Below are 27,618 nucleotides of genomic sequence, written 5' to 3'. Positions count from 1 at the left end.
TCTCTCATTCAAAGTTCAGGTTGTTTTATTGGCATGCTGTTTTGTATAGTATTGCCAAAGCACTTTAGATATATAAAATATGTAATAAATTGACATAATTAAATTAATAAAATATATGACAGAAAATAAATAACAGAAAAATATCTCTCAAAGTAATAATTCCTGCAAGAATAAAACGTGTAGATTGTTTAAATAAGACAAATGAATTGATTACTAATGGTGTACAAATATTCTGCAGCCAATTTAGATGTAATTACATCCTATTTAAATATTATGCAAAGGTTTTCTGAGTCGTTTAGACTAAAGAGTTAATTATTTAATGTCCCTCTCGCTCCTAACGACAGTTTAGAAAACGAAAGCAAAACCAAATTTTGGACATTTGAGTAGATTTAGAAACACCGGCCGGGCGCAAAAAGCTGTGGGTCTCTGCAGAGCACGTGAGATTACCTGTGTTGAGTGTTGACAGTTCGCGTGCACACAGAACAACAGTATGAAACGGGAGAGATTTTCCACTACTTAATCGCTGGTGGATGTTTGTCTATTGGGCGGACACAAAAAAGTGTAAAAGGATGATAATAATACAAAAAAAAACATGTGTCACTAAATATACTTGGGCGGCCGTTACTTGGGTGGGAAGCACTGCACCATCATCTTCATGTGTCATACTGTACGTTGAGTCAGAGATCAGCCAAGAAGTTGCAGAGAATGCACATTCGACAGCTGCTGGAATCAGACATTTCTGTTTACAATTTAAAATCTTTATGTTAGAAAAAAAACATCCATCAGCTTCATAAGACGTTTGTTAATGCCCTGATGGTGTTAGTTTTATGATGAAGTTATGCACTTTTGAAAGCCGTTAAACACAATTATACAGTCTGGAAGAGCCAGTATAAAATTTAAAACTTCTCCAACTGTGTTCGTCTAGAAGAAGGAAATCTATTGATTCAATCTAGGGCCATATATACTTTCAAAATAAAAGAAAGTTTTGCAAACAAATAATAAAGTATTGAGCAAAAAATAAATAAATGCAAATCTCCAAAAATCCCAAAGCAAAAATTTAGATTTGACAAATAACAATTATTTTTGCTAACAAAAATAAAGAACTGCGAAGAGACAATTAAGTTTTGAAAAAAAAAAAAAAAAAAAAAGTGCAACAAAAAACTAAAATATATATTTTTATTTCTCAAATATAAATTTTTGCTTTGTGATTTTTGGAAACTTGGATTTATTTATTTATTTATTAATTTTTTGCTCAATACTTTAGTATTTGTTTGCAAAACTTTATTTTGCAAGTATAAATGGCCATAGTATGACTCCATAAAAATCATGTACACTAAGGATGGCTTGAAATGATTATTCCTGTAAGTACAGTTAGGTGCAGTTGTCACTGTAGGTTGTCTTATTGTGTGTTTAGGATCCTTCCTCAAATCGCATTGGTCAGTGGTTGAATCAGTCCACCAGGAGTGGCATTTTGGACCTGTTCCACTCCATCTCTCCAGAAGCCACTCAGGGTTTCTATATGGTCACTGCCTGGGATGAGAAGAACCAACAAATATCACACCAATTTGAAATTAAAGAATACGGTCAGTACCAGCTTTTATTTTTAAGTAATATTGATCAGCTCATACAGTGGGGTGTTAATGTTTGTTTCCATGTTTTTTCAGTTTTGCCAAAATATGAGGTGAACATCGACTTTCCATCTGTTATAACTACTCAGGACAACAATGTCCCCCTTAAAATTTGTGCAAAGTAAGAGTTTTTATAAATGTCTTTGCTAATGAATGAAGTACATGTGTGTTTTTCAGTGATTTGGAAAGACTGATTTATTTTTAACAGATACACCTATGGGAAAGCCGTGCTGGGAACTGTGAATGTTGAAGTGTGTGGGCGAAGCTGGTATTACTTTTATGAACGCAGATTCCCTGAAAATGCTGGAGTATGCAAGACATATTCAATGATGGTGCGTTTCATTCTACTTTCTTAGAGTTGTGATCCTAAGAACACTACTTATGAATTAACGTTTATCCTTGTAAATATATCCCCTCTATTTATCATATGGTCCCAAACAATGATAAGCCTGGTAATACTATCACAGATATCAAACAATTTCTCAATCAACAGCATTTGTAACATAAATTTCTGACAAAAAGTTACTTTTTTACTTTATAGTCAACACCTTTGGGAAAAGAAGTGCTTGTAATCGTATTGAACATGCACTTGTTGTGCTCTTCAAAAGTATGTTTATTTTAAATAAAGCTGCACTCGCAAATAATAAAACAATATAACAGATACACTTTTTAAAACTCATTTTGTAACAGCATCAAACCAAATGTTTAACTTTAAAGTACTTAAAAAAATTATTTTCATGACTCTTTAATGTTTTGGCACACTAAAGAACATGTAAATAATTGTATTACATTTAATCTTAATGTTAATGTTGCCAGTTCAGTTCAGTAATTATGGATATCTGAAAAGCATAAGTGCTAAGGTGTGTAGAAAACATTGATTATAAGTTTTATTGCCTGAAAACATTACATTCCGTTTACAATTAAAGGGTTAGTTCACTCAAAAATGTAATTCTGTCACCATTTCATCCTTCACTTGTTCATAATCTATCTGAGGTTTTTCTTCTGCTGAAAGCAAATGAAGATGCTGGTTACCGGGGCCCATTTGTCCCTTTTACACATATAGACTTTTTTCCGGAAAATTACCACCATTTTTCCGGAAAGTGATCTTTTGTGAACAGGCCCCTTTTGAAAATTTGTTCTGGCAATTTTCCGTGAGGAGAAATTTCAACATTACTGGTAATTTCCCAGAATGCTGCCCTGTGAGAATGCAGAAGTAAAATGACCAGAAAGCATGCATTCACGTTTAGGACATGCTGACGTGAAACGTTTACTTCAGACGATCAGAGCATTCAGACGCATTCACATCCGCGCTGTTTATGAAGATAAAAGCCTTTGAGCATTTTTCCAGACACATTTAGCTGCTAGTTGTTAGTCAGATAACGTTTCAATGTCAACTGTGTAAAACATGATCGATAAAATGCTTATAATAAACCGTTGTTAGTTTACCTTCAAGCTCTGCTTGAGCTGCGTGGTGCACGTGAAGGACTGTACCGGTGAGCGCCAACACACACATACTTTATTTTGATGGTCGTTTGTTGAATTAAGTTACATTGCATCTAAATGTCAACTAATTCTCATTTGATTATAAGTAGACTGTTAGATTGGGTATAGGGTTGGGGTTAGGGTTTGAGTTAGTGTAAGTTGTCATGTACTTACAAAATTTCTTATTGTCAGATAAATGTGTTGAAGGAGCAGTATCATCAGATATTAAGCAGACAGTCTACTGATAATCAAAGGGACCATCACAATACATTTTTACACACACATATATAATGTGCATCTCGACATGTAAAAGTGTTCCTTCATATGTTTTTGTCAAAGTTGTTCACAACTAGGCATGGGCCGGTATAAGATTCTGATGGTATGATAACATTGAATAAAAATATCACGATTTCACGGTATAGTGATTGCTGCTCTAAAATATATTTTCTTTTTTAATGTCTTTGGTAAAAAAACAAAAACTTTTTTCCTCTCTGAACATAATATATTTCATTTTTTGAAAGATTTCCAATATTTTGGAGCAGTAAATGTGTAGGGCTGATTAATTCCAATGAATCATTGACTTTTGCTGTCTTCATTTGTTTCAAAAACACAGATTTATTTACAATTTAAAACGGCATCTTTGGATATTTTTTCTGCTGAAGATACAAAAAATTTTACTCATACCTTTGCAACGGTATTACAGAAAATTTTGGCAGTTTTAAAACCTTGACTTTTCCAACTGCAGTATAGCTTGAAAACGGTTATCGTCCCATGCCTGTTCACAACACATCAATTCATAGAATTTGTAACGTAGTTAAACATGTAAACATTTAACTGCGGTTCACGCTTGTGTTTTTGGATGTCTCTGGGACAAAAGCAGCTGCATGAATGCTAAAGCTTTAAATAAGTGTATAATAATCAACAAAAGTCTGATCCCTTCTATGTTTACAAATACAAGTGCAGCCATTTAGAGGTTATTTCTGGGTAATGATGTCTGAATTTATTGGTATTTTGGAATGGATGTGTGAATAGTCTTTTTGAAATTAAAGATAAAGTCGTTTCGGAAATTTTCCGGAAAAAAATCCGGTATCACTGTGTGAAAGAGACTATTGACTTGTATAGTATGTCTTTTTTCTTTACTATTGAAATGAATAGATGCCAGCAACAAGCATTCTTCAAAATATCTTCTTTTGTATTTTATATTTCTTTAAATACTGTGTTTCATGTTTTAAAAATCTAAATTATGAATTTAGTTTAATTCTTATTTATTTAGACTGACAGGACTGGCTGTGCATCTTGGGCGATAAATGCCACAAATTTTGGCTTAATTAATGGAGGAAATATCAATGTGCAAAGTAATGTAGAAGAGTCTGGAACAGGTGAGAGTTCAGAACAAACTACTGCTGTCCAGTTCTATCGTCTATATAGAGAAATGATGCATGACTTTTTGTTCCTGTAGGTGTAACTATTTCAGGTACCACCACAGCTATGTTTACCAGGGAATATATCAATGTCTACTTTGAAGACACACCAGAAACATACAAGCCTGGTATGGTCTTCAAGGGAAAGGTAACATGAGTTAGATCATTAGCTTTGCATCCCCTGTAAAGTAAATATTTTACTACAGGTTGATTGCATTAGAGCTGTTTTATTTTTTGGATTTCATTAAATGTTTCTTCATAACAGTGAGCTTTAGTAGTTAACATAAAATATGGCTTTTATTGTGAAATAATGATATTGTCCTCCAACATCTGAATTTGTCTGCTGTCTTCTTTTTTCTTCTTCTTTTTTCCAACAGGTTGTGGTCACTAATTCACAATCCCAACCAATGAAAAACGAGCCAGTGGTTCTGTCTGCATATTATGGCAATCAAAATGTCAGCCTGAATTTGATTACAGACATAAATGGCACTGCCCAGTTTTCCTTTAACACATCAGACTGGTCAGAATTGTCAGTGTCTTTACAAGTTAGTTGTGTTTTCGTTGTCTATCCATTCATAACATTTCACATGTGCAGTACAGTGATTTGCAATCTTCTTTTTTATTAGGCCCTTTTTAACAGAGTTGACCGAGTTGACAGAGTTGATTACATGGCTTTAGGATATTATCCATCAAGCTATCTTTACCTAAGACCCTTTCACTCCAAAAGCAAGAGTTTCCTGACGTTGATGAATCCTCCAGAGAAGCTCAGCTGTAACCGTGATGCAACAGTGGTGGCCAGTTACATCATTCAGGGCAGCGCACTGAAAACAGGCCAGAAAACCTTGGATTTCTTCTACATTGTATGTTTAATATTGACACTCTTTTTGATCTTTCCGTCAATTTCTTGCTAGTTCAACAAGCCTTTTGACCTTATTTTGAGAAAGCATAATATATCAGTAGCAATTTGGTTATACGCCAGGTTTATGATAAATGAGCTTATACGTTTAGGTTGATATTGGAGCGTTATATTGTTCAGGGTGGGTGTAAAGTTAAAAGGCAATATTTAATGGCAACTTGTAGTATCACTAGAGTCATGATGAAAGTAGTGTCTAAAAACATGTGGAGAAGTTCATATTTCAAATTTATGGTACAGACATCGGCCACTAAAGCCTATATATACTATATATGTATTTTTGGTCTTGAAATTGGTCTTGAAATAGGTAAAAAAAAAATAATAATAATAATAATAATATATATATGTATATAGATATATATGCACACTCAAAAATATTTTTGCTGCTTGTTCAAACTACTTATTTAAAATGAGTTAAAACAACACAATTGTTGAGGTTTTTGAGGGACAACTTAATTGTTTTATGTTCAATCAACTTAAAATTGAAAAAATCATGAAGTCAACTTAATCGTTTTGGGGTAGAACGACATGAAGGGATTGTGAAATGTGTTGAAAAAATATCTCCATTAAGCAGAAATTGAGGAAAAAAAAAATACAGGGGGGCTAGTAATTCTGACTTCAACTGTGTATATATATATACATTACAGTTATATACATTATAGTTTTAATAACTAATTTATAATAACTTTAATTTATAGTAATTTATAATATATATATATATATATATATATATATATATATATATATATATATATATATATATATATATATATATATATATATATATATATATATATATATATATATATATTTTTTTTTTTTTTTTTTTTTTTTTTTTTTTTTTTTTTTTACCAATTTCATGACCATAAATACACATACCACAACAAATGTAATCCTATTTTTAATATATGATGTTTTAGCAAGTCTTAATGTGAATATCAATCTTATTTATTTAGGCAAATTCATTTAGACCAGGAGTGCCCAAACCTTTTCTTTTGAAGGGCCAAAAACCAAACTTGATTGATGGTAGTGGCCCATAGATAAATACACCAAACTGTATAACAGTATATCAAAGTTGCCATGGTAAATACCATATTTATTAATATTTAAAAAAATGTATAATCATTTTAATAATAATAATTTTTTTTCCAATAAACTTCTTACCATCAAAACATAATCCCATTTAGAACACAATGGAATTCAATGCCAATGTCTTTTGCATTGTCCTCTATCTGTCAAGTAACAGCATTTTAACTATAAAAAAACGGATTCATTCACATTAAACTGAAACATTTAATATCAGTTAGCTTTTTTGTAGCTCAACAATTAAACCAACAAACAATAGGTTGTGTTAAACTAGAATTGACAATCTCTGTTGAAGGCATTTGCCCCAACCTTTCCCATCATTATACCTCTCTTCTCAGATGGGGTGGCAGGCCACATCAAAGGTTAACATAGGCCAACTTTGGCCTGTCATCTTGCATTTAAATGTTTAATATTGGCCAGTTATTGCTGCCATAATAAACACAATCTCACTAAAATTCTTCACTCTTTGATTTATTGGCTAATTCGTATGAATTTGTATGATTTCATTCATACAATTTAGTACAATTTGCTTTCCCCCAATGATAGTTGGGTTTATGGGTGAAAAAAGTTAAGTTTCCTCATGAGATCAGGCTGGGCACAATATACAGTTGAAGTCAGAAATAATAGCCCCCCTGAATTATTAGCCCCCTTGTTTATTTGTTTCTCAAATAAAGAAGAGAAGATTTTTTCAACACATTTCTAAACATAATAGTTTTAATAAATCATTTCTAATAACTGATTTATTTTATCTTCGCCATGATGACAGTACATAATATTTGACTAGATATTTTTCAAGACACTTCTATACAGCTTAAAGTGACATTTAAAGGCTTAACTAGGTTAGGTTAACTAGGTAGGTTAGGGTAATTAGCCAAGTTATTATATAACGATGGTTTGTTCTGTAGACAGTCCAAAAAAAATAGCTTAACAATTTTGACCTTAAAATGGATTTTGAAAAATTAAAAACAGCTTTTATTCTTGCCGAAATAAAACAAATAAGAATTTCACCAGAAGAAAAAATATTATCAGACATACTGTTGAAATTTCCTTTCTCTGTTATTTGGGAACATTTCTTGGAACTTTGTTTTAGGAACATTAATTATTGTTGCATTATTTGGGAAATATATAAAAAAGAGAAAAAAAAATTCAAAGGGGGGCTAATAATTCTGACTTCAACTGTATATGGAATCATTAAAATTGGCAACAAGTATTGAATTTCCTTTAATGATTAATATTGACACTTTTTATGTGTCTGTTTTATATGCTTGGCTATTTGTCTTTTTGCTTATTTTGTATTTGACCATCTCTTTAAGGAAAGTATGACCCTAATTATATAATTATCATGTATTGGTTATTATCCAATATTAGTAATCAGTATATGTTTTATTGGAGCAGTATATTTCATCTAAATGTTGAATTTAATTATTTAATACTTAGCTATTGTTTCTCCAATCACTACATTTAGATTAATGTTCATGTTACTGTGTAATGTAATCAAATCACAAAATCAATATTTTTATATTTATATATATTATTTTTACCATTTTTAAACATTGTATTTAATGTTGTGATACCCTAATTCACTTAATTTATCAAATTAATCTCTAGCAAATATCAGAATTATAAATATAAATTTTTCCTACTGTATAATTAATTTGTCATATCTTTATTCACTGTAATTTTATATAGACAAACTAGTTCAGACTTTTAATATTGGCCATTTCCTGCTGCTGTATTATGAAAGTAATTGCCAGAATTGTAATACCTGTGGATTTACTACCTTTTTTAGTGGTGAAAACTTTTTGTTTGAGAGAAGATGATGAAAAAAATAGCAATATCAGTGCAGTTGTAGAGCTGTGTAGCATTACATGAATTGTCATGCAGTACTTTTCTTCCCTACTCCAGGTCTTGTCCAGAGGCAGCATGGCGCAAAATGGTCGTTTGTCTGTGAGTGTGAATAGTAAAAGAGGTACACTTTTAAATCATCAAATCACATCAGTCATCATATTATTTGCTGCTCTTTGTACGTCATGCATGTGTTTTTTTTTTGTTTTTTTTAATAAATGCTCTCTCTCTTCCATAATAGAAAACAGGGGAGAAGTGACCTTCTCGCTGAAGACGGCAGCTTTGGCTCCATACGCTCAGGTGGTGGTTTATACAATTCTTCCCAGTGGAGAAGCAGCAGCAGACAGTGTGAACTTCCCTATTGAAGAATGTTTGCCAAACAAGGTCAGAAAATCCCACTTGGAATCCTGTTTCAGAGCTTATTGTGCTTTTATGTATTTTTTTATCATTAATGTGTGATGAGAGTGTCTGTGCTTGTACAGGTGTCCTTAAAGTTCTCATCTCCCACCGCACTGCCTGGAGAGAGGGCATCTTTCAACCTGAAAGCCAGTCCTGGCTCCTTGTGCTCTGTGCGGGCCATAGATCAGAGTGTGCTGCTGCTGAGACCAGAGGCTGAATTCAACGCACACTCTGTATGTTACACCAAACAAACTATACCATAATGTTTGGGGTTATTGTTAGGAGATTACAGAGTCAGTACTTTATAATGATTAATATCTGTCATTATCCTACAGGTCTTTGGAATGTTACCAGTCCAATTTTTGTCAGGTTACCCATACAATGTTGAGGAGCTCGAGCTTAACTACTGCCCACCTCCCTGGGGAGTCGGAAGGGGCAAGCGCTCTCGCTTCTATTACCCTTACTACGGCAACCGAAATGATGTCTATGAGATTTTTAGAGTGAGATACACAGCCTTTCTTATTCCTGTATCATGTAAGCCTCACTGTATACTTTCCACAATTTACATTATTTTCATAACACTTGTTTTTTCCTAGGCAATTGGGATCAAAATCGCTACCAACTCTGATGTGAAAGCACCAGTTGATTGCAATTATAGGATACCAGTTTGTAAGTAACATAATTATTTTAAGATTTGGTTTTTGTTTTTCTATTTGGTTGTATTTATAAGTTATCAATTCAGTTCCAGCAAAGAAGAATGAAACCATTGTGGACTTATCAGGGGTGGATTTTCGCCCAGGTGTGATAAATCCAAATGAAAGGGTCCGCAAATTCTTTCCAGAAACATGGATTTGGGATCTAATCCCTGTGGGGTATGTATCTTGAACCATAATATTTCTTTATATAAACAGTACAATAATTTTTAAATATGCAGAATCAATATATATATCTTCATTCATCAGAAATTCCGGCTCTGTGGATGTTGCAAAAACCGTCCCAGACACCATCACTACATGGGCAGCAGGGGCTTTCTGCACATCGCCTGTCGGATTCGGGCTGGCCCCCAGCACCAATCTCACTGCTTTTAAGCCGTTCTTTGTGAGCCTCACCCTCCCTTATTCGGTTATCCGTGAAGAAACGTTCACGCTTAAAGCCTCTGTGTTCAACTACCTCTCCAAATGCATCATGGTAAGCTTCCTTAATGTGTTTACTTGCTTGTCCTAGAGAGATTTTGCAAGCGTTTGTAGTTAAATATCTTTATGTAGTCTGCCATGGTACAAAATCTCTGTATCTTTGAATAAAGGTGAAGGTCATGCTGGCAGATTCGACTCAGTTTACAGCTCAGCCGTGTATTGGTTGCACATACACTCAGTGTGTTTGTGCTGAAGGGAGCAAAACCTTCCAGTGGACTATTACACCTTCTGCCGTGGGTAAGCCAAATATTTTGACTTGTGTGAGTTATATATTGTAAGAGTGCACAATAGATCAACATGTAATTTGAAACTGCAATGATTGATTTAGCAAAATTTGTGATTGTCATGCACATCTTGTCAGGAAAGCACAGTTCTGTGATCTGTAGTAAATCTCCAAGGGCCAGAGGGTGCTCTCATATGAAAACTGCAAATACACCTTAAAGAAGAGACTCAGGAAATCAAACAGTGGATATAAATACTTTTGTTGATTCAACATCACTAATAATCACATGACTATATTATCATCTCACAGAATGATTCATTTCAGATACTCGGCTGAAGTTATGAAGTGAGTTTGGAGGAAACCCATGTTATTAAACGTGTTTTTCCATGCACTTTCAGATGCAGCAGCAATAAAGAGCTGTAGAACACTGAGAAGTGATGCAAACAGCTGTCAAATCGCATAATGATGTTTAAATTATGTGCCATTTTTTTTTTATAGATTGTCAGTATTAAGTGCTTACAGCTTCACAACTAGTTACAGTTGATTACAGAACCATATCTGTTTATCTGTATATATATACATATATATATCTGTTTGTTTATAATCAAAGAACAAGCTCACTGTGATTATATCCTGGCATTTAAGCACACATTTATTCATATGTGTGTATGAGTGCGAGCATAAGCGATACTGTAAGTTGCTGGCTGCAATTCACTTAATGGCCACTAATGCTATCAACAAATCAAAGCACTTTTAGCCTATTGACTTTCTTATATGTGTTTTTTATTTTTACAAGCCCCAAGGACACATAGTTTCTCATAGGTGTCCTCATTGTTTATCGATCTGTGTGTTTTAAAGGAAAGGTGAACTTTACAGTGCGTGCCGAGGCATTAAAGACCAGAGAACTGTGTGGCAATGAAGTGGTGACTTTGCCAGACAAAGGCAAAGTTGATACTGTGATGCAGAGCGTTCTGGTGGAGGTACGTGCATTTACTGTATTGCAAGTACAGGCTTGTCAAATGAAATAAATTCAGAAACCATGTGAATTATCTACAAATTCCTAAAAATAAATGATAAATATGTAAGCCTATTTATGACATTAATTAGAATATATATATATATATATATATATATATATATATATATATATATATATATATATATATATTAAGAGTGTAACGATACACGTATTGAACCGTTCGGTACAAGACTTTCGGTTCGGTACGCATTACAAACTGAACGATTCAGACTAATATCTAAAAAGATAAAAGAGAATAAGTACAAATTATAATGTTTTCACTGCAACAACGCTCAACAAGGCATCACAGATAACGTGACAGGCAACATGTTGCCTTCCCCGCCCACCTCAGGCAAATGCTGCACTAGCTCGCAAAATGGCTAGTATCGTTAATGTAACCCTCCTATAACCAACAGCGGGTCTGGCATTTGGGAGCAGTTTGGTTTCGGTACATTTGTAGCTGTGGATATGAGACAGGGCTTGAAATTGCGACCGTTTTGGTCGCAAATGCGCCCGAAATTTTATCTATGCGACGTCAAAATATATTTGAGAGTATTTGTGCGAGTGTTCACCATGTGCGCGTAATTAGGAGGCATTCACGCATTAGGCACCTTTGCACCTAAAAACCACCAAATGCAGCACTCAGGAATGGTTTAAAACAGTCGTTATGCCAACTTTCTGTAGTAAACAAAGCTCACAATGCTTTCCCCGCCTTCAAGCTCTTCTTATTGGCCCACTGCGCTAGAATAGTCATGCAACTGACACCGCGTTCATCATCGCTACAGAGCATGCATTCACTGAGATGAAACTAATATATATATATTTTCATATCACATATATAATTTGATTCAGTTCAATACAAATCAATGTCAATATTGAAGGATTTCCCCGACCCTGTTGACACTTTTATTAATTTATCTCAGGTGGAGGGAACTAAACAGTCAGTCACTCAGAATGAGCTCATCTGCTTAACAGGTAAGTGCCATCATGTACACATGTATCACATGTAGTCTATTTTAGGCAATGAAAGAATATGAATTAAACCTACTTTAATAAAAGTTGAGCTCTGTAATATGCTGTCAGTTGCCACAGTTAATCATTTTGACCTTCCTTTAGAAAATATAAGCTCAAGTTTAGTTGTTAGTTTACTCTTAGTTAGTTTACAGCTTCATGTAAAACCAAACCAATAAGATTTCCTTTTTGCTTTGGAACACCAATGAAATTTCTGTCCCTCTGTTGAAAGTTAAAAAGAGAAAATAATTACAAAAATAAAGTATAGTTTGACTGTTTTAAACTTGATGTTTTGTCTTTGTTTCATTAGACCGTCCATATAACACATCTATCACCCTCGCTCTCCCCAAAGTTTTTGTGAAGGATTCTGCCAAATGCTTCATCACTGTTCTGGGTGAGCCTAAAGAATGCTGTCAAATGTACAGTTTGTTATGTCCACTTTCACTGCTGTGTTATATACTGTAAGTGTATATATATATAGGACCTGTACAATCTATAATAATACTTAACTAAATAAGTTATAATCCTAAGCAGGGTTTACCAGGTAATATGAGTTAATACACTTTGCTTTAGATCATATTTATCTCATGAAATAAGCTTATAAATACTGTTCTTTACACATGTAAATACTGAAAATCATAGGGTTGTTCTCAAATTGGGATCTTCACTATATACTAGACAGTTGAAAGCAAAATTATTAACCCACCGAGTGTGAAATTAAATATTCTCAAATATTTCTTAAGTGCTTAAGATTTTTTTCGACACATTTTTAAACAGAATAGTTTATATAAGTAATTTATAATTGTTAATTTTTAGCCATGATGACAGTACATAATATTTTACAAGTTATTTTGCAAGATATTAGTATTCAGCTTGAAGTGCAATTTAAAGGCTTAATCACAGTGGGTTCATTATTTTAACTAGGCAAGTTCGATTAATTAGGCAAGTCAATGGTCAACTGTTCTGAAGCCAATCGAAAAAAAATAGTATACAATTTGTTAAATGGGCTAATATTATTGATCTTAACAGTTTTTGCAGTTGTTTATATATATATATATATATATATATATATATATATATATATATATATATATATATATATATATATATATATATATATATATATATATATATTTTTTTTTTTTTTTTTTTTTTTTTTTTTTTAATTATATGTATATTCTAATTAATGTTATAAATATTGATGACCTACTAAACTTCTCTGACCACATTTCTAGAACTGCTCGATCTTGAGCAGTTCTAGCACTCTATAACATCAGAAAGGTCCTACCCTTCCTATCTGAACATACAGCTCAACTCATTGTTCAAGCTCTTGTTCTCTCCAAACTGGACTATTGCACCTCTCTACTAGCCGGGCTTCCAGCTAATTCTATCAAACCTCTTCAGTTGCTTCAGAACGCAGCAGCACGAGTGGTCTTTGATGAACCCAAAAGAGCACATGTCACTCCGCTACTCACCCGTTTGCACTGGCTGCCAGTTGCTGCTCGGATCAAATTCAAAGCTCTGATGTTTGCTTACAAAGCGACCTCTGGCTTTGCTCCTTCGTATCTGCTCTCACTTCTGCAGATGTATGTGCCCTCCAGAAACTTACGTTCTGTGAATGAACGTCGCCTCGTTGTTCCATCCCGAAGAGGGAAGAAATCACTTTCCCGAACTCTCACATTCAATCTGCCCAGTTGGTGGAATGAACTCCCTAACTACATCAGAACAGCAGAGTCACTTGCTGTCTTCAAGAAACGACTAAAAACTCAACTATTTAGTCTCCACTTTCCTTCCTAATCTTAACTGCCTCTCTGGCTATACCACTAACTGTGCTCTCTCTCTCTCTCTCTCTCTCTCTCAAAAAAAAAAAAAAAAATTACTAATGCTTAGCTTCTTAGACTTAACACACCTCAAACTTGTCTATAGCACTTGTTCACTGCTGCTCTTATAGTTGTGTAAACTGCTTCCTTGTCCTCATTTGTAAGTCGCTTTGGATAAAAGCGTCTGCTAAATGACTAAATGTAAATGTAAATGTAAATAGGCTTTTTAAAAAAATTTTATTTATTTATTTATTTTTTTTTTTTTTCTGAAAGAAATATATCTTTCTCCAAGAGACAAATATGAAGGGAAATACTAAAAATGGGAGAAATGTCCTTGCTCTGTTAAACATCACTTGGTTGAATTTTTTTCACAGGAAGGCTAATAATTTTGTCTTCAGATATGTTTTCATAGTTATCTGCTCTGGGCTTTGTGGTCTGCAGGAGATCTTATGGGTCGTGCTTTGAGAAACATTGGTGATCTTCTGGCTATGCCATATGGCTGTGGAGAGCAGAACATGCTGCAGTTTGCCCCAAATATTTACATCCTTCAGTACCTGGAGAGCAGCGGACAGCTCACTCCTGAGATCAGAGCCCGAGCCATAACCTTCCTGGAGAGCGGTGAGAAAAAATAAGATTAAACAGAAGATCGTTCATGCATTTCATAATATAGTACAGTGAATATGATGTATAAATGCATGTACTCTATGTTGTAATGAAACAAGGCAAAAATACTATCAAATAATTGTTAGCAGTCTTTTTATTTACTTTTTAAAAATGTATGTTGACATTTACATCAATACAGTACATCAGTTTACAGTAGTACATTGAAATAAAGTATTTGAAGTATTAATTGAGTATTAATTAGTTGCTTTTTCTCTCTGATTGCATATTTTATCAGCTGGATTTAATGAATTGAGTACTTTTTGAGAGACCAATGAACATCAGTAAAAGTTGAATTAAAATTAACATTGCAAAAAACAAAAATGAGCTGAGAATTGAGCTGTTCATGCAAATAAACAAGATTACCAGACTCCTTTTTGGTTCTTGTGTTGCAGGCTATCAGAGAGAGCTGACATATAAGCATGGTGATGGATCTTACAGTGCTTTTGGCTCAAATGATCCTTCTGGTAACACATGGTGAGTCCGATTTAGTGGCTTTCTGAAGCTTTCTGGCTTCCCCTGAATGAATGTAATTCTCCTCAGATTAGGTTTGTTTTTTGGAATTGAGAAAAACAATTTTTGCATGGACATAATGCTGTGTGTAATAACATAAACAGCAGATTAAATTATGGATATTTTACAGAAATTTCTACTATTTTCTCAGGCTAACTGCATTTGTGATGAAGTCTTTCGGTGGGGCAAAGAGGTATATATTTATAGATCAGACCAGCATTGATGAGGCGAAGAATTGGCTGGGTCAACAACAGAAGACAAATGGCTGCTTCGCCTCTGTGGGGCAACTCTTCCACATTCAAATGATGGTAAGAACAGAGAAGTTTTGCTCACATACTTTTATTTTTTATGATCTTTTACAATCCTTCACATCCTTTATAATCATTTATGCTGCTGACAAAACTGTTGTAACTAGCTTACAGACCTACTCAGGTCTTCACTGCAGGTCCAAATCATGAATTAGTTAAGAAGTCTCTTATGTTCATCAAGGCAGTTTATTTGATTGAACTGTTATTTATTTACTTAGTACTGGTATTTCACTATATTATTGTTTTTCATGTTTTCAAAAGCATAAGATACTTATTTGTTTCACATTTTTGACTAGTTTGCTGGTTTTAGAGGAGTTTTGAGCTGGACAATTAGCTTGACGACGCTAGCTAAAATACACACAATCAAGGTTTTATTTGATAGGTGAATCAAAAAGGGTTTTGTTTGATGATGTTTTGTGCAACAAGTGTGTCTTTGGAAGCAGATTTTACATAGATTTTATATATGTCAAGATTATAGATTTTTATATAGATTATTTGTTCTTAATGTTTGAAGACTGTAGTGAGCTCATGGTTCAGTGTGTTTTCATGTTCAGACTTTCATGGTCTCACTTTACAATAAAGTTTCATTAGTTACTGTATTTACTAACAAGAACTAATTATGAGCAATACTTGTACAGCATGTATTAATCATAGTCCAACATTTACTAATGCATCATTTAAATAAAATAGGAATTCAAGCTTGTTAACATTATTTAATGCACTGTGAGCTAACATGAACTGACAGTAAACAAATGTATTAACTAATGTTAACTAACATGAACAAATACTGTAATAACTGTATTGTTCATTGTTTGTTCATGTTAGAAAATACATTGACTAACATTAACTAATACAACCTTATTGTAAAGTGTTACCGGATTTATAAGGTAATGTATTTACTAATGTGAACAAAAAGTATATACACTCTGAACCAACTTAAAAAAAATTACTGTAATTGTTTGCAACTAAAATTTGTATGTTCACCTCAAAGAATAATTTAACCTTGATACAAATTGTAAAATTAAATGTAAATTTAATCAAAAATATTTATTGTGGTCAAGAAAAAAATACATTCACAAAATGAAAATATAGTTTACTAAAGAGACACTTACAAGGTAGATTTTTTTTAATGTGGAAAAACTTATTTACCCTTTGATCAAAGTATAATTTTGCTTTGGACCATCCTTAAACAATTACTGTAATTGTTTCAGATAAATGCAAAAATTTCCCTCAAATTATAGTTTTGACTTGATTGAAACTGAAAAATGTCATTTAATATTAATCAAAATATTTATTCTGCTTAAAGAAAAAAACCTGCACTCAAAGGTAAAATATTTTTATACCATGAATGAATTGAATTTCTTTGGTTCAACTTACAGTAAAATAAAAATCAAAGTTTGTGCTAAACTGTAATAGGTACATATAATGTTGGGCTATGCTACTTCTAGTTATTTTATTTTTAAGATTTGAGGTAAACAATCTACAGGTGCTTTCTGTATGGTATAGTAATCAAACTTACATTAGATATGATCACATGACAGGAAATCTGCTGGTTTAAAGTAAAAATACTACTTTGAGAAAAACTAGTGCTTTAAATTAATTTCTAGGGAATGTGTATTTTCTTTAAAGCAACAAATTAAACAGGTTCAAACCAGAAACCCTATTTTTCACCTAATCCAATATAAAAATGTACTTTGAATTAAAGACAGTTGTTCCTCTTATTAAATAGCATTAACAAAGATGAATGAATGCTGTAATAAATGTATTAACCAACATTAACGTATACGATCACATTGTAAAGTCTTACCATGATAATTAATACAAGAATTCATATTTTATGTTTTGATATTGTGTCTATATTTTAATTAGTGATTTATTGAATTGTTCATTCAAATGATTTAAGACTCATTAGGAATAAAGCAATTCAGTCTCTTTATGAATGGGTTATCGAATCATTGACTTACTGAATTCATTAAAAAAAGCAGAATCATTCAAGACTGATACACAGCAGTGTTGCTCTGAGACGCACAAATATTCTGCTCCAGCTGTCACAGGGTTAGGTGGGATTGATGGTCATATATGGGGAGGAAAGGGGCTCATTAATCTGCTGCTTCTGGATTTTACACTTTGGAAATGCCTGTTAGTTGGCAGTAAATTGAGAAGATTGAAGTGCTGCGGGTGGGACGGATCTTTAATGCTTTCGCTCTCACAGGGTGGTGTCAATGATGAAGTCACTCTCTCTGCTTACATCACCGCAGCGCTGCTGGAGTTAGGCGTGCAGATTTCTGTGAGTAAAACTCTCTTCATGGCCTACTATTATTCCTCTTAATAACCATGTTACAGGAATAAATAACTCAAATCAGATAATGTGACTGACTTGTTTTGTGTGCTTTGTAAGGATCCCATGGTGGCGAGAAGCCTTGTTTGTTTGAAGGAAGCTTCACGTAACATTACCAACACCTATGTCAATGCCTTGCTGTCCTATACATTTACACTTGCTGGAGATGTAGAAATGAGGCAGAAACTCCTGTCCAACCTGGACAATCAGGCCAGGAGAGAAGGTACCTTTAAAAAACATATTAAATACAATTGGTACTAAATTATGGAAGTAAAACATTCTCAAAACTAACATAATAGAACTAATATGTATCTCATAAATATGTGCAAAATTTTGTAAAATATATATTTTTTAAAGATATCAATACGGGTTTTAAGTTTTCTCACCTATTTTTTTAACATAACTCTTACCCTTTCATTCATCAAGAGACAATGCTGCCCTACCGATGACGAGTTTTTACAGCACTCCATGTTTTAGGTGTATTGGAGTAAGGGGAGACATTGTACCTGTCTTGAATGAGTTAAAAGACTTCTAGGTCACCTGGGAGACGATCTGAGAAAGTACAGATCAGATCACATGCATATAAAAAATGCTAAATTAAATATTAGTCAAGTAATTCAAATTAAATTAAAGAAGGGAAACTTTAAATTTGTTACATTTAAATGAAAAAATGATATAGAGTTGAAGTCAGAATTATTAGCCCCCCTTTGAATTTTGTTTTTCTTTTTTTAAATATTTCCCAAATTATGTTCAACAGAGCAAGGAAATTTTTAAAGTATGTCTGATAATATTTTTTTCTTCTGGAGAAAGTCTTATTTGTTTTATTTCGACTTGAATAAAAACAGTTTTTAATTTTTTTAAATCCATTTTAAGGTCAAAATTGTTAGCCCCTTTAAGCTATATATTTTCAATAGTCTACAGAACAAACCATCATTATACAATAACTTGCCTAATTACCCTAACCTGCCTGGTTCACCTAATTAACCTAGTTACGTCTTTAAATGTCACTTTAAGTTGTGTAGAAATGTCTTAAAAAATATGTAGTCAATTATTATTTACTGTCATCATGGCAAAGATAAAATAAATCAGTTATTAGAAATGAGTTATTAAAACTATTATTATTAGAAATGTGTTGAAAAAATCTTTTCTTCGTTAAACAGAAAAAAAATTTGGGAAAAAAATAAACAGGGGGGCTAATAATTCAGGGGGGCTAATAATTCTGACTTCAACTGTATACAGAGCCATGCATATAAACAAATCAGACTATATAATGTAAAGAAACTCATGTACATGAGCAAAATAAATTGATTTAACTTTTGTGAGACACCGATTGACACTTGCGGGTTAATCAATAAAATTGGTTGGGTTTAAGGAAGGAGGAGGGTGGGTCAGTCGATCAGTCAGTCAAACAGCCAGTCGACAGCAGCCTCTGGTGGCTTTATGTGAGAACAGCAGGCACGAATGGCACTCACAAGAGAAATTTAAGATCTGAAAACGCGTACACAGCGGCCTCTCGTGGTCCAGGGACGTATTTCGCGGTCTCCCGAAATGTGTATAGAGGTACGTTTTCACAATGAGCCTGGGTTGGCATTATGACACTGCCAAAAACTTTTATTCCTTTTCAGTGGTAATTCATGGCAAAAGCACATTGGTTTGCTTTTGAAAACACTATCGGTTGGGTTTAGGGAAGGCGGTCGGTGGGTCAGTTGATAGCAAAATAACAAGCCTACTGTGATCCCCCACTGACAGTTGGGTTTCGAGGTTGGGTTAGGTGACACTCCTCTATTTTAAAATCGTTAATTTTCATACGACTGAACTGAATATTGATTTTTAAATTAACAACTGATATGTATACAAATAGTTTTGGACACGTTTATAATATATTTTTTTAATGTCGTATGTTTATACTCTAATTTGTTCAAATTTGGCTGTCATAAGACTAATTCACACCACATTGAGAGATGTAGACAGCAACAGACACTTTGGTGGGTCAGATGATAGCAAGATATCAAGCCTACTGACTTCTCTCTCACAGACACATGCCAGAAGTACATTGAGATTGACATAAATACACATGGTGGCCTGTAGTGGATTTGTGAAAACAAAAACTGCAAGCATACCTAGCCACAGGGCACATATTTCCTGGTTCTCAAATACGTAGCCATGGGAATGTATCTCCAATGAGCCTGGGTCGGAAATATTTAAATAGACAGCAAAATCAAACTAGGCAAACACTCTGGACCCTAGTTTGAAACCCCTGATGTAGATTTTCCTGCTGAAACCTCCATATTTCAGTCATGTTCTTGTTGATTTAATTATAGGTGCTGGACGATACTGGTCTCTGGTCAATAATGCTCAACAAACAGGCTCTGTGGAGGTAGAAATGACTGCCTACGTGTTGCTGGCTCTTCTCTCGGGACCCTCGCTGCCTGGATTTGGTCTCAGCTATTCAGCTGGAATAGTGCAGTGGCTGGGCAGACAGCAGAACGCCTTCGGGGGCTTCTCCTCCACACAGGTAATACTGGTTATCTCATGCAGCTTTCCTTTCAGCCTTTATAATGTGTTTGATCTTTTTCTGACTGTGTGCTGTCGCTGTGAACAGGATACTGTAGTAGCGCTCCAGGCCCTTGCTAAGTACAGCGCTGCCGTCTTCAATCCAGAAGGATCCATCGCCGTGACCGTGACCTCCCCATCAGGACAGAGAAACCAGTTCACTGTGAACCGCAAAAACCGGCTGCTTTACCAGGAGAAACAGCTGACGGAAACTACTGGAACATACAAGCTCAGGGCAGATGGCAAAGGATGTGTGTTTGTACAGGTGTGTACTCATGTGCAATGGACAAAGCGCACACAAATCAAAGTTCATCTTCTACTCCCCCTCATGTTGTTTCAAACCTGTGTGACATCATTCTGGGTTTGGATTGATGAGGATTAGGATATGATGACTGAACTTTCATTTTTGAAATGGATAAAGTGATGGGAATCATCTAATATTTGATTTTATTCTGTTTGGTTTCTCAGTTTGCCCTGAACTACAACATCCCCCCTCCTCCTGATGCGTTGGCCTTCAACATTAAAACAAATACAGGAGTTTGCAGCAAAAACCAAGCTTTTACACTAAACGTCACTGTCCGGTGAGCCACTATCTGTTTAAAAACAACCTTTTTCATTGAATGGAAACAGCCCTCATGCGCATAGTAACTTTAACATTGCCATTTCATTCATTTAACCATTATGTGTCAATATAATTTAACTTCTTTCTATACTATGCTATACAACAAAGCTCATTCTGAAAATTTACCACTATATACACATTTCTGAAGAGTGCCAAATATGTCCCAGGAGCTATGTTTTTTGCAGCTTTTGTTTTCAAGAATCCACCAGAAGCCACTATGGATGCTTTTTCAGATCTCAAATTTCTCTCGCGAGTGCCATTTGCGCCTGCTGTTCTTGCGTAAATCCACCAGAGGCCGCTGTCGACTGACTAACTCATCGAGTGACCCACCCTCCTTGCCTACTAAACTCCACCAATAGTGTTTTCAAAAGCACCGATGCACTGTGTCTTAGCGTATCGTGTCCACGCTGTGTCTGTGTATGTATCTGTGTGTGTGCGTGTCATGTCCACGCTGTGTCTGTGTGTATCTGTGTGTGTGAGTGTCGTGTCCGCGCTGTGTCTGTGTGTATATCTGTGCGTGAACTTTGTAACGACATTGTGTGTGACTCATCATAGCAACTCTACAACAAATACTAATTGGTAAAGTTCTTACTGTAGTATTTCTCACAAATGCTACATAAGATCTTCTTCCTTTATGTCTTTCTGTTGTCTGAATCTGCCAAGGAGATTAAGGCACGCAGAAAGGCACATAGAACCGGTGGGCGGGGAGGACTAGCCTTAAAGAAGCAGTACACCAAAACAGCCTCCTGGTGCAAAAATGTATAAATTAGAATTTAATAAAAGAAATAATAAATAATCTGATGGGTGTTTTGAGCTGAAACTTAACAGACACATTCTGGAGACACAAAAGACTCAAATCTGAAAAAAAGGGGTAACCTAGGTGCCCTTTAAGTTAACTTAACACTTTTAACAAATTTATGTGGATTTAACATAAAAAAAAATGAAGTTGTCCCAATGAAATCCCAAGAATTGTGTTGTTTCAGCTAATTTTAAATAAGTAGTTTGAACAAGTAAAAAATAGATATTTTTTGAGTGTATGTGTGCATAGGTCACCTAATCTGCCTAAGATTGGTTGCTGCCTCCTCGGCAGCCAACGAGCTTGTTCCTCATCAGTTTAAATGCTCTGAGTTGTTTTACGCTGTTAAGCTGCGGCGTGTTTTTGGAGACCATCCTCCACCCCACCTCCTCCTGTGTTAGATCTGCTACAGGGGTTATATATATTATGTTTGCAGCAGCAGCGAGTTATATTCTCAGACAGCATGCCTATGTATATACTGGCAGTAGCAGGTCTCTGTACTTGCTCTGTCATAATAATCAAAGCAGCAGCAGCGTAGCAGATCTACACTGCCAAGACCAAATATTCAATTCAATTCAATTCACCTTTATTTGTATAGCGCTTATACAATGTAGATTGTGTCAAAGCAGCTTCACATAAAAGGTCACAGTAAATAGGAACAGTGTAGTTCAGTTTGTAGTGTTTAAGTTCAGTTCAGTTTAGCTCAGTTCAGTGTGGTTTAATAATCACTACTGAGAGTCCAAATATTGAAGGGCAAATCCAACGATGCGCAGCTCTACAGATCCCGAACCATGCAAGCCAGTGGCGACAGCGGAGAGGGAAAAAAAAAACTTCACTAATGGCGGAAGTGAAGAAAAAAAACCTTGAGAGAAACCAGGCTCAGTTGGCCACGACCATTTTAATTTCTCCGCTGGCCAAACGTCTTGTGCAGAGCTGCAGTCTCAGTGGCGGAGGCTGGAAGCTGGCCTCAGCGAAGACTCGTCTGTCTCTGGAGCGTCACAGGAATCAGTCTCATGTTCTCCACTCTTCCATGACCATCACAATAGCTGCTCAGGATTCGGCCTGGTCCAGGATATGGAAACCTTGGGATCATCTCGTCGTTGGTCTTGGATCGAATCAGTGACTCTGCATAGTCTGAGAGCCTCGGGAAGAGTATCCCCAGGTGGAAATGGAGAATAAAGAAAATAATTAGCGTAGCTGATGTTCACAGTGTATATCAACAAGATGCATAACCTGTGTGAAAGCCCCCTAAGTGGTGCACTAAGTGTATGCTTTACTGAACAGATAGGTCTTTAATCTAGTTTTGAATTGGGAGAGTGTGTCTGAGCCTCGGACGTTATCAGGAAGGCTATTCCAGAGTTTAGGAGCTATGAATGAGAAGGCTCGACCTCCTTTACTCGACTTTGCTATTCTAGGTACTACCAGAAGCCCTAAGTTTTGAGACCTTAAAGAGCGAGTTGGATTGTAGCGAGACAGAAGATTGGTTAGATAAACAGGAGCTAGATTATTTAAGGCTTTATATGTAAGAAGCAATATTTTAAATTCAATACGAAACTTAACAGGCAGCCAGTGTAAGGAGGATAAAATTGGTGTGATGTGATAAAATTTTCTAGACCTGGTAAGAACTCTGGCAGCTGCATTTTGTACTAATTGAAGTTTGTTAATAGATGATGCTGGGCAGCCAGCAAACAGAGCATTACAGTAGTCCAGCCTAGAAGTCATAAAAGCATGGACTAGCTTTTCTGCATCTGAGATGGATAGCATACTTCGTAACTAAATACATTAACATTGCCATATAAATATTAATTACCATGCTAAATCCCGAAAGTGTTCATGACAGAAATACTATAAAGTGAGAGTTCACTCACGTTTACTTGCCATCTTGTCATTAAAGAAGATATTTAATCTTTTTATGACATAGAAAACAAATGATAAATTGTGGTCATGCACAGGCTACGTAGAAGCATTGAAAAATGAAATTTTAAGAAAAATAAAAGAAGAGGTAAAAATGTGTAAACCAGTTTTCATTGTTTTTGTACATTAGAATGTAGCGTGTTTTTGTACTGAGCAAAAATCTGACTACATTTCTGCCATGGTTTAGAGAAGATAGCTAAATCTAAAGAGAGAGAGAGAGAACACGGTAAAAAACTGCTGAATGTGCAGCGTAATGAAATTTGACTTTGAATGAATGAATACTGAGCCTACTTTGTGGCCTAATAGACTCTTTGCTGTCTGTCAGTCTACATAAAGGACAGTGTGCGCTTGTGAAGCCAGTTTGTGATTGTTGGAGCATTTGTGTGACAGGTATGATGGCAAACGAGAGGAGACCAACATGGTGATCATTAACGTCAGGCTGCTGTCTGGGTTTAAGCTGGATGAGGCGTCTCTGCAGGCCGTGAGTGACACTTGAAGGGCTCTGCTCCTCTTTTATCTCAGGTTGTGCAGCCAGTGTTTGATTCCCTCATTCGTCCTCTTCTCCTCAGCTGAGGGAAGACCCCACCGTCAAACGTGTGGATCTGGATGAGGATCATGTCATTGTCTATTTGGAGAGTGTAAGTGTTTCATTCACATACCTTGAGGGCTTTAAAATCTTTTTTTAGGGTTGATTGCTGATATTTTGATATAGTTTATTACAAGGTAAAAATGAGAAGGAAATCAAAATCAACTATTTTTACGTAACACATTTATACTAGCGGTGAGAATTGACACAAATTTACGTTTGATTGATAAGCTTGTGATTTGGATCTTGATTCAACTATATTTGGTATTGATTTTTTTTAATGCGTGTCAGTAAACAGAACATTTTTCTCAAGAAAATAGTTATTTGTTTCTAGCTTACTAAGGCTTTATTTTATAGTCCCAATGCTATCTAACGACAATTCGTAACTTTTTGATTTAGTAGCTAATTCATGTGAATTCGTATGATCTCATTCGTACAATTTTGTACGATTTGCTCATCCTCAAATGACAGTTGGGTTTAGGGGTGGGGTTTGTTGCCACGCCTCCTTTTTAAAATCAAACATTTTCATATGACTGAACTCGAATGAATCTGTACGAATTAGCCACTAAACTAACAAAACATTAAATAATTTCGTTTCCTCGTGAGATCAGGCTGTATAATCCTGTAAGCTGATTTTTTTTTTTAAATTAACAATTGATTTGTATGCAAATACTTTTGGACACATTTATAATGTTTTTTTAATGTCATATGCTTATACTCTACTTTCTTGTTGAAATATAAACATTAAAATCTGTCTGTCATAAGACTAAAGCCTGGTTTATACTTCTGCGTTGAGTGATCATCGTGACCCACAGCGCCTGCCTTGCACGTTGCCATGTATTTATACTTCTGCATGCTGTTTGTGTTCTGAAACGCTAGCTGGCAGTGAGGTTTTTATGTTCCTCTGTGTCGAGTTTCTTCGCTGGTGTTTTGTTTTTTTTCTGAACGCTACCTAGTAGCTCAAACTCGCTCATTCAGAGGCGGAAACTGGTGGACGTGCAATATTTTTAAACATAAGGTAAACACAAAACAACAGTTTCCATCTGAAGCTCCTTCACAGAACTCGACAGTAGTAAACACTCGCTCCAACGAGTTCGCACAGCTCTCATCCCCACCCACATTCATCACGATATCAAGCGGACCAATCACAGAGCTTGCGCTGCGCGTCGTTGTGACGATGAGGGCTATGCGACCACGAGATGGCTGCGCCGGACCATACGTGTGTGCTTGACGCTGAAGTATAAATCAGCCTTAATTCACACCACATTGAGAGATGTAGACAACAACCGACACTTTGAATCAGCATTACCTCCGCTGCCAGTGTGTGTTGGCATCTGTCGAAGGCATTGCAGCCTGCCATTATCAATATGTAAATGTAGTCAAACATACATTTATGGAGGACATGACGACAGTGGTCCATCACTATAACCTGGTACAGTTTTCGCTGCATCTCAGTTTGGCTGATTTTTTTAGTGCATTTTGACATGCTTATTTTCTACAGCACATTGTGTTCTGCGTCCTGACTGGCTGTAGACTATTGTCAGTCAATCTCCTCCGTGGCGTGTCTCCTGCACAGTAGGCTACAGAATGCATTCAGCTTGCCAGATACATTTTTTATCTGAAGTGTACTGTATGTTTGCAAGTTTTCTCCTCACAATGTCAACGAAACATTCTGCACCGTCAAAGGCACCTGCGGTAGCACACGAAAGGCAGAGGAAGATGCTAACCATCATACAAAAAGTTGAACTATAGGGCGCCATTATGGAATAAATAAATGTAGATCAAATGGTTTTGATCTGCAGTTTCATTTTATGATATTGGACTTAATTTTCTATGAAGGTTTAAACTTTAAGAGTGTTTAATCAAGAGAGAAAAGCATGAACATGTTAACGCCTGTCTAAGAAATGTGTATAAAGTGTGAAGTGAGGAGTTTTACAGCCTTAAAACATCTATAATAATTCTAAAAAATAAAGCCGATTACTTCTCAGATTTCACCCATTGTGGGCTATTTTTAGAACGTAACTCCTGCAATAAACGAGAGACCAATGTACTGTATTCAAATCTTCAACTGTACAGACAATACATATTATATTTAAATGATAAACAAGATGTCAGTATTTTTAATGCAACCCTAGTTCTTATTAATCTTTCTCCCACGGAAAAGAAATCTCAGTATAGCCTTGCATCAAAATGTAATAATGTTCTCTTCTCATCCAGCTGAAAAAGAAGCAGGTGAAGTCCATCAACCTGCGGCTTCAGCAGGACGTCTTGGTGCAGAAGCTCAAACCAGCTGTGGTGGTGGTCTATGACTACTACAAGACCAGTATGTGTTCATTTATCACTCTGAATCTGCTCAAAGGAAAAGGGTTTTTATTATAAACCCTGTAAAATAATAATAATAATAAAAATGAAAAGCTATTACCATTAAAATGTTACAATTTTATATAGAAGCTTTAGTGACAGAAGTGTAGCATAATTGTGTTTGTAAGCCTGTATTTAATATATAAGGCATTTTCATTTTATTGAGACAAGTGAAAGATGTTTTGTTTATCTTCCTTTAGGTGAATTGTCTGTGACTGACTACACTTCATCTTGTAAATCAATTTCTCTGTAAGTAAAAACTCTACAAGAAACTTCTAATAATAGGAATATTGTAATGTAAATAAATAATGTTACGAAATGTTTCAAATGTTAAAGTCATTTTTGTAACTTTCTGTTTAATAAATATTCTTAAACAAATTGTTTCCAGAAAAATACTGAGCAGCTGTCCAATTGTATTGCTAAAAATAAGAAATAGCTCTTGTGCACCAAAGCAGCATTTTTGCTTTTAAAAAAATATATCTATTGTTTTTCAGGTGATGATCTGAAGTGATGATGAACCCGAATATATAGAGAATTATTTCTTATACAATACCTGTTCTGCTATTACATTTTTGTAAAATCTTACCAAACTTGTCTTACTGTATTGATTATGCACTTTAGTTGTTATTAAGGAAATTGTCTATCAAAAATATGGTTTTACACCATGATTTGATTTTGCACTTAAAATATTAAACAGCTCGATCCTTTCTGCATATGAAACATGTGTCGTCTTGTTTTTTAGAATCTCTCTCTATCTACACTACCTGACTAAAGTCTTGTTGCCTATCTAAGTTTTAGAAACAATAAATAATAACTTGACTTCTAGTTGATCATTTGGTATCAGAAGTGACTTATATGAAAGGCAAAGGCCTCTAATTACGCTTATTTAACAAAATAAAATTTAATCATCCCTTGACTTTTAATTTCT

General features: G+C 35.0%; 1 protein-coding gene and 1 long non-coding RNA gene across 2 annotated transcripts in view; one reads left to right on the top strand and one right to left on the bottom strand.

Moving 5' to 3' along the window:
• Positions 1–27,385, top strand: part of LOC130241929 (alpha-2-macroglobulin-like protein 1) — a 32,115-nt gene extending 4,730 nt beyond the window's left edge. The window contains exons 6-36 of the mRNA XM_056473922.1: positions 1,415–1,583; positions 1,665–1,749; positions 1,837–1,960; positions 4,384–4,489; positions 4,570–4,679; positions 4,909–5,076; positions 5,158–5,391; positions 8,436–8,499; positions 8,617–8,759; positions 8,858–9,007; positions 9,110–9,274; positions 9,371–9,443; positions 9,517–9,646; positions 9,737–9,962; positions 10,078–10,204; positions 11,049–11,170; positions 12,132–12,183; positions 12,530–12,613; positions 14,481–14,657; positions 15,095–15,176; positions 15,364–15,520; positions 17,733–17,807; positions 17,919–18,081; positions 20,180–20,373; positions 20,461–20,676; positions 20,880–20,992; positions 24,134–24,224; positions 24,313–24,381; positions 26,547–26,652; positions 26,891–26,939; positions 27,185–27,385. Coding sequence (XP_056329897.1) covers positions 1,415–1,583; positions 1,665–1,749; positions 1,837–1,960; positions 4,384–4,489; positions 4,570–4,679; positions 4,909–5,076; positions 5,158–5,391; positions 8,436–8,499; positions 8,617–8,759; positions 8,858–9,007; positions 9,110–9,274; positions 9,371–9,443; positions 9,517–9,646; positions 9,737–9,962; positions 10,078–10,204; positions 11,049–11,170; positions 12,132–12,183; positions 12,530–12,613; positions 14,481–14,657; positions 15,095–15,176; positions 15,364–15,520; positions 17,733–17,807; positions 17,919–18,081; positions 20,180–20,373; positions 20,461–20,676; positions 20,880–20,992; positions 24,134–24,224; positions 24,313–24,381; positions 26,547–26,652; positions 26,891–26,939; positions 27,185–27,188 — 3,828 coding nt within the window. The 3' untranslated portion in view covers positions 27,189–27,385. The remainder of the gene's footprint in view (positions 1–1,414; positions 1,584–1,664; positions 1,750–1,836; positions 1,961–4,383; positions 4,490–4,569; positions 4,680–4,908; positions 5,077–5,157; positions 5,392–8,435; positions 8,500–8,616; positions 8,760–8,857; positions 9,008–9,109; positions 9,275–9,370; positions 9,444–9,516; positions 9,647–9,736; positions 9,963–10,077; positions 10,205–11,048; positions 11,171–12,131; positions 12,184–12,529; positions 12,614–14,480; positions 14,658–15,094; positions 15,177–15,363; positions 15,521–17,732; positions 17,808–17,918; positions 18,082–20,179; positions 20,374–20,460; positions 20,677–20,879; positions 20,993–24,133; positions 24,225–24,312; positions 24,382–26,546; positions 26,653–26,890; positions 26,940–27,184) is intronic.
• LOC130241930 (uncharacterized) lies at positions 17,997–20,494 on the bottom strand. The gene is made up of 3 exons (XR_008838924.1): positions 20,254–20,494; positions 18,269–18,410; positions 17,997–18,085 (listed from the first exon to the last, which is right to left on the bottom strand). It is a non-coding gene; the product is annotated as an uncharacterized LOC130241930 (long non-coding RNA).
• Positions 27,386–27,618: the final 233 nt, after the last annotated feature.

This window comes from Danio aesculapii, chromosome 15 (genome assembly GCF_903798145.1).
Source record: "Danio aesculapii chromosome 15, fDanAes4.1, whole genome shotgun sequence".
Classification (NCBI taxonomy): domain Eukaryota; kingdom Metazoa; phylum Chordata; class Actinopteri; order Cypriniformes; family Danionidae; genus Danio; species Danio aesculapii.
Note: the sequence above shows the minus strand (reverse complement) of the source record. Positions and strands in the feature narration are given on the sequence as shown.